Here is a 16,430-nt window from a genome sequence, read left to right on the forward strand (position 1 = left end):
GGGTACTATGCTTCATCTTCAGTACTCTGTAATCTTGTTTGGTCACTGAATTAATCAGTCATGACTTGTATTTGGGGAGTATGTTATGCAATACGGACATGGTAGATGTTCAGCAAATGTTTGTTTTTAATGCAAACTATTTAAACTTATTCTAAGAAATACTTAGCCTTACAGGTCATACCGGACAGTCTAGGAGAGACTGCTGTCATCTCTACCTTTGAAAACTTTACTAAAGAATTGAAGAAAATGTTTGAGGTAATATTGACTTTGACACTTTGGTGAATTCATTAGGATCTAGATTTCCCTTTGTTGATGCAACTCACAATCTTTTCTAATTATTTATGGGCTGTCTCAGCCAACTAACCCATCATTTTCTGCCTAATCTAGTGTTGAGCCCCTCTGCACTAAGATGGCATTTGGTGTATAGGGGCACATTCTCTCACTAGGCCAACACTGTAAGCCTGTCCCACATGGTAGGATAACCAAAAATTATGTTCCATTGATATGGCTTTTGAGAGCCCATATTCATATCATGATGAAATACTCCAGTAAGACTTTAGTGGAGATTTACATAGTTATGCATTTTAATAGTAAAAGAATAGGTTGTGTTGACTGAACAATAACCAATTCCATTTTGTAATGCCTAATTCTCTGTACTCACTGCATGTCTGTTAAATAGTTACTTGAGTTTGAGGGGGAGGAATAGTAGACTTACTCTGATCCCTACACAAAATCACCCAGCTCCCCTTCTGACCAGTGTTGTCCGTTTTTTTTTAAAATTTATTTATTTAACATATTTGGTTTTCAGCATTGATTTTCACAACAGTTTGAATTACAAATTTTCTCCCCATTTCTACCCTCCCCCCCACTCCAAGATGGCATATATTCTGGTTGCCCTGTTCCCCAGTCAGCCCTCCCCTCTATCACCCCCCTCCCCTCTCATCCCCTTTTCCCTTCCTTTCTTGTAGGGCAAGATAAATTTCTATGCCCCATTGCCTGTGTATCTTATTTTTTAGTTGCATGCAAACACTTTTTTTTTGTTTTTGAACATCTGTTTTTAAAACTTTGAGTTTCAAATTCTCTCCCCTCTTCCCTTCCCACCCACCCTCCCTAAGAAGTTGAGCACTTCAACCTAGGCCACGCATGTATCATTATGTATAACCCTTCCACAATACTCATGTTGTGAAAGGCTAACTACATTTTGCTCCTTCTCAACCCATCCCGCTTTATTGAATTTTCTCCCTTGACCCTGTCCCCTTTCCAAAGTGTTTGTTTTGATTACCTCCACCCCCATCTGCCCTCCCCTCCATCATCCTCCCCCTTTTATTTTTTTTTATCTTCCTCCCTCTTCTTTCCTCTGGGGTAAGATACCCAACTGAGTATGTATGGTATTCCCTCCTCAGGCCGAATCTGATGAGAGCAAGGTTCACTCATTCCCCCCTCACCTGCCCTCTCCCCTCCTCCCACAGAACTGCTTCCTCTTGCCACCTTTAGGCGAGATAATCCACCCCATTCTATCTCTCCCTATCTCCCTCTCTCAGTATGTTGCTCTCTCATCCCTTAATTTCATTTTATTTCTTTTACATATCTTCCCTTCATCTTCAACTCACCCTGTGTCTGTTCTCTCTCTTTTACATATATATATATATATATACATATATATGTATATACATATATAAAAGCACACATATATATACCTACATACATATACACATAGATACATACATACATACACATTCACCTATATATATACATAAACATACATATATGTATATTCCCTTCAACTACCCTAATACTGAGGTCTCATGAATCATACACATCATCTTTCCATGTAGGAATGTAAACAAAACAGTTCAACTTTAGTAAGTCCCTTGCAATTTCCGTTTCTTGATTACCTTTTCATGCTTCTCTTGATTCTTGTGTTTGAAAGTCAAATTTTCTATTCAGTTCTGGTCTTTTCACTGAGAAAGCTTGAAAGTCCTCTATTTTATTGAAAATCCATATTTTGCCTTGGAACATGATACTCAGTTTTGCTGGGTAGGTGATTCTAGGTTTTAATCCTAGCTCCATTGACCTCCGGAATATCGCATTCCAAGCCCTTCGATCTCTTAATGTAGAAGCTGCCAGATCTTGGGTTATTCTGATTGGGTTTCCACAGTACTCAAATTGTTTCTTTCTGGCTGCTTGCAGTATTTTCTCCTTGATCTGGGAGCTCTGGAATTTGGCGACAATATTCCTAGGAGATTTCTTTTTGGGATCTATTTGAGGAGGTGATCCATGGATTCTTTCAATTTCTATTTTGCCCTGTGGCTCTAGAATATCAGGGCAGTTCTCCTTGATAATTTCTTGAAAGATGGTATCTAGGCTCTTTTTTTGATCATGGCTTTCAGGTAGTCCAATAATTTTTAAATTATCTCTCCTGGATCTATTTTCCAGGTCAGTGGTTTTTCCAAGGAGATATTTCACATTGTCTTCCATTTTTTCATTCCTTTGGTTCTGTTTTATAATATCCTGATTTCTCATAAAGTCACTAGCTTCCACTTGCTCCAATCTAATTTTTAAAGTAGTATTTTCTTCAGTGGTCTTTTGGACCTCCTTTTCCATTTGGCTAATTCTGCCTTTCAAGGCATTCTTCTCCTCATTGGCTTTTTGGAGCTCTTTTGCCATTTGAGTTAGTCTGTTTTTTAAGGTGTTGTTTTCTTCAGTGTATTTTTCAGTATTTTTTTGGGTCTCCTTTAGCAAGTCATTGACTTGTTTTTCATGGTTTTCTCGCATCCTTCTCATTTCTCTTCCCAATTTTTCCTCTACTTCTCTAACTTGTTTTTCCAACTCCTTTTTGAGCTCTTCCATGGCCTGGGACCAGTTCCTGTTTTTCTTGGAGGTTTCTGTTGTAGGCTCTTTGACTTTATTAATTTCTTCTGTCTGTATGTTTTGGTCTTCTTTGTCAGCAAAGAAAGAATGCAAAGTCTGAGACTGAATCTCGGTGCGTTTTCGCTGCCTGGCCATATTCCCAGCCAACTAACTTGACCGTTGAGTTTTTCAGTGGGGTATGACTGCTTGTAGATTACAGAGTTCTATGTTCCACGTTTGGGGGGGAGGTGCCAGCTCTGCCACACCAGCACTGCTCCTTCCCCAACCCCCAACCCGAACTGGGCTTAGATCTTCGGCAGGCTGTGCACCCCTGCTCTGATCCGCCACTTAATTCCTCCCACCAGGTGGGCCTGGAGCCGGAAGTAACAACAGCTGTAGCTGCCCCACCTCCGCTGCCCCCAGGGCTGGAAGCCGAACTGCGAACTCCTTCCACTCCTGCAGCTTTTCCCACTAACCTTCTCCGCAGTCTTTGGTGTTTGTGGGTTGAGAAGCCTCGTAACTGCTGCAGCTCACTGAATCAGGGCGCTAGGGCCCCCTCCGCCCAGCTTCTGGTCTGGATGGTCCACGCCGCTCAGGCTGGGCTCTGCTCCACTCCTTTCCCAGCTCCGAGCTCCGTGTGGGATAGACCTCACCCAGAGACCATCCAGGCTGTCCTGGGCTGGAGCTCTACTTCCCTCTGCTGTTTTGTGGGTTCAGCCGTTCTATAATTGGTTTAGAGCCATTTTTTATAAGTTTTTGGAGGGTCTCCCTACGGAGCTCACATTATTCCCTGCTTACCAGCTGCCATCTTGGCTCCGCCCCCCTCCGTTTTTGTCCGTTTTTAGGAGGGCTGTAGAAAGAACTTAACGGGAGCCATACAAGTGAATTCTCGTCCATGTCCTCATTAACACTGCAGTCATACTGACTAAGCTAATAATAATGGATGATTGTTGTGTGCTGTTAGAAAAAAAGGGATTAGAAAATGCAACAATAATTTTCAAGAGGAGACGATATAGTAGAGCAAGAAGAGAAGGGACTGGGGAGAATGGTTATGAGGCAAGTTTAAAGACAAGCTGAGAAGTGGAACACCTTGGAACCAAGAATAAAAGCAACTGAAATCTTTGTAAAAAAAAATGCTCACATGGTAATTTCATGTTCTGTTTGTGGTATGAATAACTACAATTTCCTGTAGGCCCGTTTAGAATCAAGCAACGAGTGTTTATTAGGCATTTGCATGGTTCAGAAATTGTTTCAGGGGTCAAGATAAAAAAAAGGTTCCTATCCTCAAGGAGCTTACATTCTAGCAGGCGTGACAATAGATGCACAAAATAGATCCAACATTAAAAAATATTTTAGAAAGGGAAGTTGGAGTAGCCACTGGGGAGATCAAGAAATATAGAAGGTTTAATGTTATCTAACTAGTGTTAGATAGGAGTCTTTGATGCTTCATTGTCTCTTCCAGGGTTTGTCCACAGCAATAGTTAAGGTAATTTTCTGGCCTCATCCTGTATATGGCCAATATATCAGTCAGTAATTGCAACAATCTTTGAAAACCTTTGCCATTTTTCTTTAAAACAACTCGGAATGTTGCTAGCGTTTTAACTAAATGTACTGGAAATGTTTTCAAAGGTCCCTTCCAATGTTAAAATGCTATCACTCTGAGAATATTATATAAGTTAAAACAGAGTATAGTCTTTGACAGCATGTGCTGATGAAGTGAATGCGAGTCTTCTTTCTATTGCCGTATGTTGTTCTTGTCCTCACTTGTCAATAGTGTTATCAATTAGCATTCTGGCGTCATCCCTTTAAATGAAAATATGGAGCTTTTAGTCATATCTTGCCCAGCTTTGGGTTTTTTGTTTGTTTTTTACATTTTTATTGATCAGTTTCCACATTAATCCCTCCACCTTCCCCCTGTCCCAGAATCCTCCTTTTCAATGAAGAAAAACCATATGATGTAAATCTAATTAACCTTTTGGTTTTGATTCAGTCTAGGAACCAGAAAAAAGATACCTGTTTCCAAAATGCTATGAAAGCATCTGAGAAGTTAACCATGCTTTTAAACCAGATACATCAATGTAGGTAAATACTCATTAAATTATTAAATGGTGTAGAGACTGAAAGCAAATTGAAGAAATCTGTGCCCTTAAGAAACTTGCCATCTCTACCACATGGTAGTAGCCACATTTATTTTTCTTCCCTTCTTTTTCTCGTTCTTCCCTCCCCCTTTTGTTTTTCCATATCCTCTTTTGCTTATTTCCATCCTTTTTCTTTGATGCCCAGACTTTAACATACCCTGGCTGTGTGACCCTGGGCAAGTCTTTGAACTTCTCAGTGTCTTAGGTAATTCTCTCAAGAACTACAAATTGCAGAGGGGGTGCCAAGCTGCATTGGCAAAGGGAATTTCCTCATCCAGGAAATCCCTGTATCAATGAAATCACAGGTCCTATTGCTATCCTTACAAATGATGACTCCCTGGGATAGGAAGCAGGGAGGATTATGCTGGGAAATATAGATAATATAAAAAGATATCAATAAAATTTATTTGAAGAGTTACCGTTTTTACTAAATTGAAAAGAAATTGCTTCTGGACTGGAGATGGATAAGAGTTGGACAAGATGGATTGTGGTCTGCACTGCTGATAGCCCAGCTTCATCAGAGCCCTACATGTTTTTTTTTTCTGGAGATGACCTTAAAAAAACAAAGAAGATGAAGCAACAGCTATGGTATATTGAGGTGAGCCTTAGAGAGGCCAGTCTTCAAGGAAGAGAATGGCTCCTAATGGCATAAGACAGAAAGGGTAACAGTGAAGTTTCCTTTCTAAGCGTAGAGTTTGGTAGTATTTGAATAATGCTTTTAGTACTTTTCCTTAGCTTTCATGTTTTGCCACTTTTATAAAAGTCATACAAAATATGTAGAGCAAGGATGATAGTCTCTGTTTTACTATTGGGGAAACTGAGACATTGAAGTTCACTGGCTCGCTCAGCATCCCATAAAGTGACCAATATGCTGCTAGAATACAAGTTTCTAATTTCTAGTATAGGGCTGTTGGATAAGAATCTGTGGCCTTTTCCAAATCATGTCACCTACCTTCTGGCCATCTTCTTTCTCCCACCCCTACTCAGACTGTGCCCCCATGAACCTGGGCTCAGACAGGTGAGATTTTACTTGTGTGGAACTTGGTCACCAAGCTGTTTCATTTCCAAGGCTTGTCCTTCCTCTATCCTGAGCTCCAACTCCGCCTTATATAGTCTTCCCCCATTAAAATGAATGTGGTTGTTTGAATTGGTATTCCCCACTTTTTTCATTTATTCTTTTAGAGGAAGGGCTCAAGGTTTTAATATAAAAAGACATCAGGAGCCAATAAAGGATTAAGAAAGGAAGGCTTAGCTTTCAGACTCCTGCATAAATGGTGGGTTCTCAAGCTTGGATACTGAGATAAGGCAAAAACTAAACAATAAACAATTCGGGACCATTTGGGAGAACAAGTTGCTCTGAATGAAGTCAGTCAATCTGCTAGCATTTACTAATTCCCTACTATGGGCCAGGCTCAGGATATAGAGAAAGGCAAAAACCAGTCCCTGCTCTTAAAGGTCCTCATGCTCTGATAGGGGAGACAACCTACAAATAGCTATGTGAAGACAATATATGTACAGAATAAGAGGTAACCTCAGAGGGCAGGCCCTAGCATTGAGGAGGACTGAGAAAGAAGGTGGGATTGTAACTGAGGCTTGAAGAAAGCCAGGGAAGCTGAGAGGTTGAAATGAGAAGAGAGAGAGTTCCAGACATGGGGGATAGTCAAGAGATGGAGCTTCTTGCATAAGGAGTAGCAGGGAGGCCACTGTCACTGGATCGCAGAGTACAGGAAGAAAAGAAAGGTTCAAGAAGATTAGCAAGGGAGGAGAGTCCTAAAGAGTGGATTTTGTGTTTGATCCTAGAGGCAATAGGAAGCCAATGGATTTTATTGAATAGGGGATAACAGGATCAGATATGCACTTTAGGAAGATCAATTTGACTGTTAAGTAGATCTAGGAGAGACCTGAGGCAGGCAGAGCCGCCATCAGGCTATTGCAATAGGCCAGGTGTGAGATGGCGAGGGCTTTCACTAGAGTGGTAGCAGTGTCAGAGGAGAGAAGGGGCATATTGGAGAGATGTTGCAAAGGTACAAAGTGGCAAGACAATATACTTATTGACCACATGTTAGCAGATAGTTTTTAGTAGACAGGCCTCTTTTTTTTAAAGTATTAAACTACTTCCATTTCCCTCTCTCTCAATTATTCAAAAGAATCTTCCATCAATTTGAGAGTTCCTTCCAGCAATGCAGATTTCAATCTATCCATTCCTACCAATCCTGTGCAACTCAAATACATTCAGATCCATCCAATTTGCTAGAAGCTTTCTTCATAGCATTTGAAGGGTAACTGCCATGTATGCAGGTTGTCCACCTGTGATTCCATGATCTTGCCACATATCAAACTCATCTTCTTTTTAGGTCCCACAATTCCCTTTCTACAATGCTAAGTAAGTTTTAAAATGGAAGTGGAGTGGGGGAGGAGAGGATAGCTACTGATAGAAATGTGATCATGAAGAACTGGAGTTTTGATAACAGGACATTAAATGTTCAATGCCCAAATACACCTAGTGATGTCCTGAAATTTGGGGGCAGTGAGGTGAGAGAAGGATATAAAGGAACAAATAATTTGGGAGCGGAGCTGTTAACTTGAGCACCGTCTCTGACCCAGGTGTATCGACAGCATACACTTTTATAGTCTAGCTGTTGTAAACCGCCCTCCGCCACTGACTCTCCTCAGTCAAATGAGTTTGAGGTATCCATTTCTTTTGAATTTAGAAATATCACTTCATGAAACACTGAGCCTTTGAAAATGATTGGCCAAGTGTCAAAATGCTCTATTTGTATGTAAACCAACTTTTGGAGTGTATGGGGGTGGGTAGAAAAAACTCATATGACCTTTATGGCAAACCAAAAAATGTCTAATGCAGGGCTGGGGAACCTGCCACATTGGAACTCTCTCTTACAGAGGGAAGAGTAGGCTGTATTCTTGTGGTGTGCAAACTCCTCAGGCAACTAATTTTGTGATTTTTTTCCAAATCAGGCTAGATAAGCTAGAACAATTGCATAGGAGCATTCTTCAAGAATTGGACAACTTTAAGAAGGACGTTCAAGCTCTGAAAGATCTTGAGAAGGAGATCCTGGTAAGTTCTGGCTTGTCTTCCTCTTCTCTGGGGTCTATCTGCTTATGTTGTAGGGCAAAGTAATAATAAGTAGCGACTTTTTCTTCTCTGCATCAATTTTAGGACGTTTGGAAGGAACAATCCACCAAACTAAATTCATTCTGTGACCTGAAAATGCAGAGGTATTTATTTTTTTTCAAAGCATTCTTTTGGGGACAGTGGTCCTAGTCATAGATTCATAGGTCTAGAACTGGAAGGGACCCTTAGCGGCCATCAGATCCCTCCACCTCACTTTACAGATGAGGAGACTGGGACACAGAGAAGTGAAGGACAAAGCTGCCAAGGCAGTCAGATGGCGCAGCGCACAGAATGCTGGTTCTTGAGTTTGGATCTGAAGTCAGGCCTGGAGATAGGAAGACCAGAATTCCAGTCTAGCCTTGTGACCCTGGCCAAGTCACAACCTCTGTCTCAGTTTTTTCAACTGTAAAATGGGGATAATAATAACACCTACCTCTTGGGATCATTTTGAGTATAAAATGAGAATATTTGTAAAATGTTTTGCAAATCTGAAAGCATTATATTTATGCTAGCTATCATCTTTAAGTAATTTGACCGGGGTCATACAGCTAATAAGTGTCTTAGGGTAGGATTTGAACCTAGGTCTTCCTAACTCCAAGTCCAGTGCAATACACCAGCGATGTCAAACTCAAATAGAAAACATCCTTTCAGGCAGCCTATTGACTTAAAAAACACAAATTAATACTATATACGGTACACTATTTTTACTTATTTTGTTAAATAAACATTTCCAACTACATTTTAATCTGGTTCATACCAGGCTGGGAGTATGATACCTCAGCTCTAAACACTACATCATCTTGCCTCACCAGAGGATTGTAGCTATTCAAATTAGCCACCCCTGCATCACCTGTTCTTTCTATTTTGGTTCGTTGTCCTTCAACAAGGAGGGAAGAAATACTATACTCAACTCACCAAATGTCAAAATAGAATATGAATTTAGCTTGCCAGTCTGAATACCTTAAAATTAAAGGCTTAAAATTGTTTCAGTTATCATGTTCAGATTTTTGGTCTTTGAGAACACAGTTGATTCTTAGTTCTATGTTTTTGGATGGTCTCCATTATACATTTATTAAGCTCACAAAGGGTTTTCTTTTCTCTCCAGAATGTTTTTTGTCTCCTTTTCTTTCTGTTGGTGTGTTTTCAGGAAAGGCAAATGAGTGTTTATTCAGATTGAACCCTGCCCGCCCATGCATTCCCAGCCTCTATCTCAAAGTTTTAGTATGGGGAAGAGCTGAAGACTCTGAGTTGAGGAAGGCACTCAAAGGCCATTGGGGCTCAGCCTTGGGGTGGATGAGAATCCCTTCTACAATATAACTGACAAATGGTTGTCTGGCCTTTGCTTTGAAGACCTCCATTAAGGGAGGACCTAATGATTTCTGAAACAGTCCATATACATGTTTCAGCAGAGCTCAGAGGGCTGGGCCTGGAGTCAAGAAGATTCATCTCCCTGAGTTCAAGTCTGGCCTCAGACATTTACTAGCACACACTTACTAGTGTAACCCTGGGCAAGTCACTTAACCCTGTTTGCCTCAGTCTCCTCACCTGTAAAATGAGCAGGAGAAGGAAATGGAAAACCACTCTAGCATCTTTTCCAAGAAAACCCCAAATGGGGTAACAAAGAGTTGGACACAGCTGATCAACAACAGCTCCAAATTGTGCTATTTCCATGTAAAACTCCTAACTTTCTTTTGCAGAGGTGGGAGACTATGGGTGTGGAATATTGCATATGCTGTCAGACACAGGTGAAGGTTTTGCTGAACTACTTTCCTCTACCCCCATCATTTTTTATTTTGTTACAAAGAATGCCTCTCTGGGTACAAGAGAAGGGGAAAGGGAAGTAATGGGAAATAGAGATCAGTAAAACCAAAAGATATCAGTCCAAACAATATAAACAAAATACAGCTAAACACAAAACCCTTCCAACACAAATTGCTATTCCACTTGTACTTTCTAGGGAGGTTTCTAGGCTCAACTTCTTGACAAATAGAATGGGTTGTCTCAGGAGGGATTAGGTTCCTGATCCTTGAAATTCTTGGAACAAAGGCATGCCCATTATGTTGTTCAGGTATGGGTTAAGCTGGATGGCCTATGAGGCTCCTTCCAAGCCTGAGATCCTAGGACTCTTTCCTTCCACCTCACTTCTCCTTTCCATCAGCAGAAGTAAAAAAAATCTTAAATTTGATGATATGCACTAGTGAAGTGAATACAAGCCTTCTCATTCCATGTTCTTGCCCCCATCTCTGTCCTATTATAGCTAAGTGTTCCTGCCATCTTTTTCATTAAAGAGAAAAATGAACAAAACTCTTTGTTTACAGTTTCTTTAAGTGCTTCAAAGCATATTTACTCATAGCTGTCACACATTTTAAAAAATTATTATTAGGCCTCAGTGCCTATAGTTTTCTGTGAGTTACAGTACAAAGAACCCTTCCTTGGTATGTCTTGAAAGACACTGTCTTCAGGCTGCTAATGGATAGAACACAGCTCTTGGCGTCAAGAAAACAAGTTGAAGCCCTGCCTTTGATCCTTGTCTATATGATCCTGGCCAAATTACTTCTCCCAGCCTCATTTTCCTCTTCCATAAAATGGGGCTAATAATAGTACTTTTCTCACAAGATCGTCGTGAGACTCAAGTTATAGAATTTATCTATCTATGGCTATATTTTATGTATATTGATATCTCTACATTTTATTTATATCAATATTTCTCCATATCTATACCTATATTTTATCTATGATGACATCTGTATTTATAGTTCTTCTAGATAGTTATCTCTCTCTGTATCTACCTGTATCTATATTTTATCCATATTGATATCTGTCTATGCCTATTTCTTTATAGAGCTCAGAAGCCTAAATAGATGCTAGCTTATAAGTACTAGCTTTTTAGTCTTGAAAAACTTGGAACTATTTTATTTTGATAATGAATGTCAGTCAGTTATTTGTTAAATTCATCTCATGATGAACATTTTTTCTTCCCTTCTCATTCCTGACCTGGCCCAGATCCCCTGTAGGGTTTCAGAATACCTCAACGGCTAGAGGAAGCATTCTTCCACTAACGCCACTCTGTCTCAACATGCAGTCCTTGGGGCTTCCTCTTTATTCAATGCTCCTAGAAAAATTTATCTTTGGCTTTAAGTGTTCTGTGACATATCCAGCCTATTTTCCATCATTTTCATAGCAGGTTGCTCGGAGATTAGGATCAGATGTGTCTAACTTGATTAGTTCGGGCCCTAGCACAGAGAAATGTATCCAGTGGAAACAAATGAATACACAAGTTTTTTGTTGATTGATGCAAAAAACCTTTAACAAAATACTACTAAGGACATTACAGAAACACATCACAGAGAACACACATCATGACGAGGTGAGATCCACACCAGGAATGCAGGGCCGCTTCAACACTAGGAAAACTGGGAGCATGATTGACTATAACAATAACAAAAAGAACAAAAATATATGACTATATCAATAGATGCAGAAAAAGCTCCTGAAAAATACAATACCCACTCCTTTTTTTAGGTTATATGTGTATAACCATAGTAAACATATTCCATGTTAGTCCTGTTGTGAAAGAAGAATCAGAGGAAAAGGGAAAAACCATGAGAAAGAAAAAACAAAACAGTGAAAATAGAATACTTTGATCTGCAGTCAGACTCCACAGTACTTTCTTTGTGGATAGAAATACACAAGCTTTTATTGAAATGTCCAGCTTTCCCCAAATTAATACAGGAAAATGCTATCTTGAGGAGATGTGGTGGGGTTTACTTTTCTAAGAATTATTTTAATGAAGATTCAGAAATTCTCCCTTCTGGAGAAACTAATCCTCAGGATAGATTCAAGTTTTGAATATCTGACAATATTAGCATTCTGACTAGTAAAATGGTTATTTCTCAAGAAAATACTTTTAAAAATCATTTGAATCTCTACTTATCCTGAGGTTTTTACTCAATCTCAACTATAATACTCCATTAAAAATTATGTTCTGGTGGTTGGTGTTGATTTAATTAATGACTGTGAGTCCAGAAAATGAGACTGCCAAATTTTTCCAGACTCTACTTCATTCAACCACAATAGGAAAAACCAAGACTACTTTTATGCCATATCTCCAGAATAGGCACATAAATTGCTTTGTTTGGGGATATGAATATTTTTCCCCAAGGAGTGAAGTGGGAAAATGCAAAGCGATTCAACCCATAGCCTAGCAATAGGGGAAACTTCAGCTGAAGCCCCTTTTCATGTTCTTTTTTCTTTCCATGACAATTCCTAGGAATCATAGCCTGGCCTTAGGACATTGAAGGCACTGAATACTGCCTTATATATTCTCTATTTAACATGCTACTTCACTACTACTACTGGCTCAATTAAGACTATAAGCTCTTTCAAGGCCATAAATTAGGTATTTTGTTCCTTTTGGCTTTTCTGTTTGGGAAGCAGTGTGGTACAACAGTGAAGATACTGGATTTGAAGTCAGAAAACCTGAGTTCAAATCCTACCTTAGTCATTTATTAACTATGTAAGACCCTGGGCACATACATCACCCAACTTCTGCTAGCCTCAGTTTCCTCACCTGTAAAAGGGGGGCTGATCTCAATGACCTCTAAGGTCTCTTTCAGCTTGGAATCCATGATCTGTGGTTGGCACTCCAGTGCTGCCACTTACCTTTGTGACCTTGAGCACTTAACCTGACTATATCTCATTTTATACATCTGTACAATGAGGTGGTTAGGTTAAATGACCTCTAAGGTCCCTTTAGCTCTAAATGGATGCTCCTGTTAACTAGGATTCTCTGCATCCTCTAATACCAGCAGCCAGAATGCTCCACATATACCTTTTCACTTGATATTTCTGTAAAGTTCTAAAAACTGCTTTACTCCCCCCAGCCCTGTGAGGGGGCAGTGCAAGTAATTTTATCTCCATTTTTTTAGACAAGGAAATTGAGGCTGAAGTGACAAATTGAGGTGAGGTGACAAGCCATGATCACACAGCTAGTAGGTGACCTTTGAGTCAGGACTGAAGCTTGGGCCCCTCTATTTCAAAACTCATCATCTTTTCCACTACACCTCGCTGTCTTTTGACATACTCCTTGATTTTCTCTAACACGTACTTATCTAAATCCTAGAGTCAGTCAACATTTATTAAGTGCCTACTGTATTCCAGGTACTGTGCTAAGCACTGGAGATACAGAGAAAGATAAAAGACATTCTCTGCTCTCAAGGAGCTTACCATCTTAAGGGGAGACAATGAGCCAACAACTGTATGTTCGAACAAACTACTGTTATCCCTTCCATATAGAGGGGGTTAAGGGAGTGGTGCCACCTTGAACTGGAAAATCCACATAAAATTTTTTGGCCCTCCCATCACACCAGAGAAGTCTGATTTTTTTCTTTTGTAGGGTGTTTACCTTATTGTAAAATTTGGGTTAAGTATTTGGTTATAGGCTCTGTGTCATCTGGGGCTTCAGCAAAATTACCCCCAAATTTCTGTTTAATTTCTTATGTCAACCCTTGATATATCAAAACCACAATGGGGAAAGTCCTGCTGTGGAAGGGATAATGGTATATACAGGATAAATTGTAAAGGGAGTAGAATTAAGGAGGTTAAAGAAAAGCTTCCTTTCCTATTGGAAGACAGGTTTTTAGAGTTGGGAATAGATAGAACTTGGCCATTTACGCCATTGGAGGAGCCCAATGCTATTTGTCTTCAAAAAGTTTGTGGCAATTCCTGCAAGAGGACCTCTGTAGCTATATGTGTTGGAGATTTTTTAAATGGGTAAATGCAATGTATAAGTTGAACTGAATCCTTAAATAGCACCACTCAGAAGGAAAGGGAAAAGACCACATTTGCTTGGTCCATGATGATAGAAATTCCCACTCCATGACTGGTCAGTGTCTTCTTGGTGACCTTGTGGTGCATCTTAGAATAGGGATGTCATTCTTATTGGTAATTGGGAGGAGTATGGATTAAGGTCATACTTTGCTCACTGCGTCTGTGTTTTCTCTCCTATCCCAGTCTAAACCACCTGAGGAAAACATGAATGAAGATGGCTTGCTCGCTCTTTTGTCTTTGACTAAATAAATGATGTCCTGCCATTGCAGCTGTTGTTGACAGCATTCTGTTCTGTTTCCATCACTGAGTTATTTGAATTAGAACTGAACATAAAATATTGCATTGGCTTGAAACTGGATTTTTTTAAGCTTCTTGTCCACAAAAGCCCTGCTTTGGGGTTAAGTTTTGGTCAGAAGAAAGAATGTTCAGATAGTCAACTTTAAGAACTCTTTAAAAGATTCAGTCAAAGCAATGAGTAATTAAAACAAATCCTTCCACTTCCATTTCTGCCAAAGTTATTTTTTCCTTTTTCCATTGCTCTTAATTTCATCCATCTCTTCTTAAAGATGGTTTGGAGGTAAAATTAAACCTTTTAATTTTGGAAAAAAAGAAAGGAAAAATAAGATGGAAAAGATGAGGTGCTAGACTTCAGAAAGACTGTCATCTATTTTGGAATTTTCTTTTCCCCAGCAGGAGTGTGTTTTGATTCTTAAAAACTGACATAATGAAACCAAGTAATCTTCAAAATAGGGAAAAAAGATTAAAAATAGAGACTACATAAAGTTTCTGTGAAGATTGAACACATGAAATCACATACATAGTTGAGTATTTGAATTTTCATAATGACAAAACATTAATTTATATGCCTACTTTCAGCAGTGACTTTGTTTATATTTTATAAAATACACATTTATCAGTTGAAACTATTGCAAACAGATTAAAGTCATTTAGAGCTAGAAAGAATATTGGAAATCATTTAATCCAGCCTCTTTGGGCTGTAAATGAGGAAATGGAAGTCCAGGGAGATCATCATACAGGTAGGAATTGGCAGAACCAGGATGTCAGTCAATAAGCATTTACTAAGCTCCTACTAGTTCAAATCTAGTCTTGGACACTAGCTGTGTCACCTTGAGCAAGTCACTTAGTCCTATTTGCCTTAGTTTCCTCATCTGCAAAATGAACTGGAGAAGGAAATGGCAAATCACTCCAGTATCTTTGCCAAGAAAACCCCAAATGGGGTCAAGAGGAGTCCAACACTGCTGAAAAACAGCTGAACAACAACAAAGCTCCTGTTATGGTGCCAAGCACTGTGCTAAACAACAGGGAAGCAAAGACCAAAGATAGTCCCTACTTTGAAGAAGCTCACAGAATACAAACTAAAATTCTGACTTCAAATCTTTCTTCTTAAAAATTTAACATTTTATTTCCCCCCAGTTACATGGGAAAACAATTTTTAATATTTGTTTGTAAAATTTTTTGAATTCCAAATTCTCTCCCTCCTTCCCTCACCTCTCCATCTCAATAGAAGGCAAACCATTTTATATAGATTATGTATATGCAGTCAGGCAAAACATATTTCCATATTAGTCATGTTGTGCAAGAAAATAGACCAAAAAACCCTGAGAAAGAGAAAGTAAAGAAAAAGTATGCTTTGATCTGCATTCAGACTCCATCAGTTTTTTCTCTGGAGATGGATAGTATTTTTCATCATAAGTCCTTCAGAATCGTCTTGGATCACTGCATTGCTGAGAATAGTTAAATCATTCATAGTTGATCATCATACGATGTTGCTGTTACTGTATACAATGTTTTCCTCATTTTATTTTATGTCCTTTCATGTAAATCTTTCCAGCATTTTCTGAGAGCATCCTATTCGTCACTTCATATAGCACAATAGTATTCTACCACAATCACATACAATAACTTGTTCAGCCATTCCTCATTTGATGGACATCCCCCAACTTCCAATTCTTTGCCACCATGAAAAGAGCTGCTATAAGTATTTTTGTACATAGATGTCCTTTTCCTTTTCTTGTCTTTTTGGGATATAGACCTAAGAGAGGTTTTGCTTGGTCAACCAGGTATGCATGGTTTTATAGTCCTTTGGGCATAGTTTCAAATTGCTCTACAGAATGATTGAATCAATGTACAACTTCAATAGTGCATTAGTGTCTCCACTTTCCCACATCCCCTCCAACGTTTGTTATTTTCCTTTTCTGTCATGTTAGCCAATCTGATAGGCATTGGGTGGTAACTCAGAGTTATTTTCATCTGTTCTAATCAATACTGAGGTAGAGCATTTTTTTTTACATGACTACAGTTTGATTACTTCATCTGAAAACTACCTGTTCATATCTACTTTGACCATTTATCAACTGAGGAATGGCTCTTATTTTATAAATTTGACTCAGGTCTCCATATATTTAAGAAATGAGGTCTTTATCAGAGGAACTTTCCGTAAAAAATTTTTTCATAGTTAT

General features: G+C 39.2%; 1 protein-coding gene across 1 annotated transcript in view; it reads left to right on the forward strand.

Moving 5' to 3' along the window:
* SYCP2L (synaptonemal complex protein 2 like) overlaps positions 1-9,281 on the forward strand; it is a 71,838-nt gene extending 62,557 nt beyond the window's left edge. Inside the window, exons 32-36 of the mRNA XM_036742621.1 lie at positions 167-255; positions 4,841-4,932; positions 7,965-8,064; positions 8,167-8,225; positions 9,269-9,281. Of these exons, the coding sequence (XP_036598516.1) occupies positions 167-255; positions 4,841-4,932; positions 7,965-8,064; positions 8,167-8,225; positions 9,269-9,281 (353 nt within the window). The remainder of the gene's footprint in view (positions 1-166; positions 256-4,840; positions 4,933-7,964; positions 8,065-8,166; positions 8,226-9,268) is intronic.
* The last annotated feature ends 7,149 nt before the right edge of the window (positions 9,282-16,430 follow it).

This window comes from Trichosurus vulpecula, chromosome 1 (genome assembly GCF_011100635.1).
Source record: "Trichosurus vulpecula isolate mTriVul1 chromosome 1, mTriVul1.pri, whole genome shotgun sequence".
Lineage (NCBI taxonomy): Eukaryota > Metazoa > Chordata > Mammalia > Diprotodontia > Phalangeridae > Trichosurus > Trichosurus vulpecula.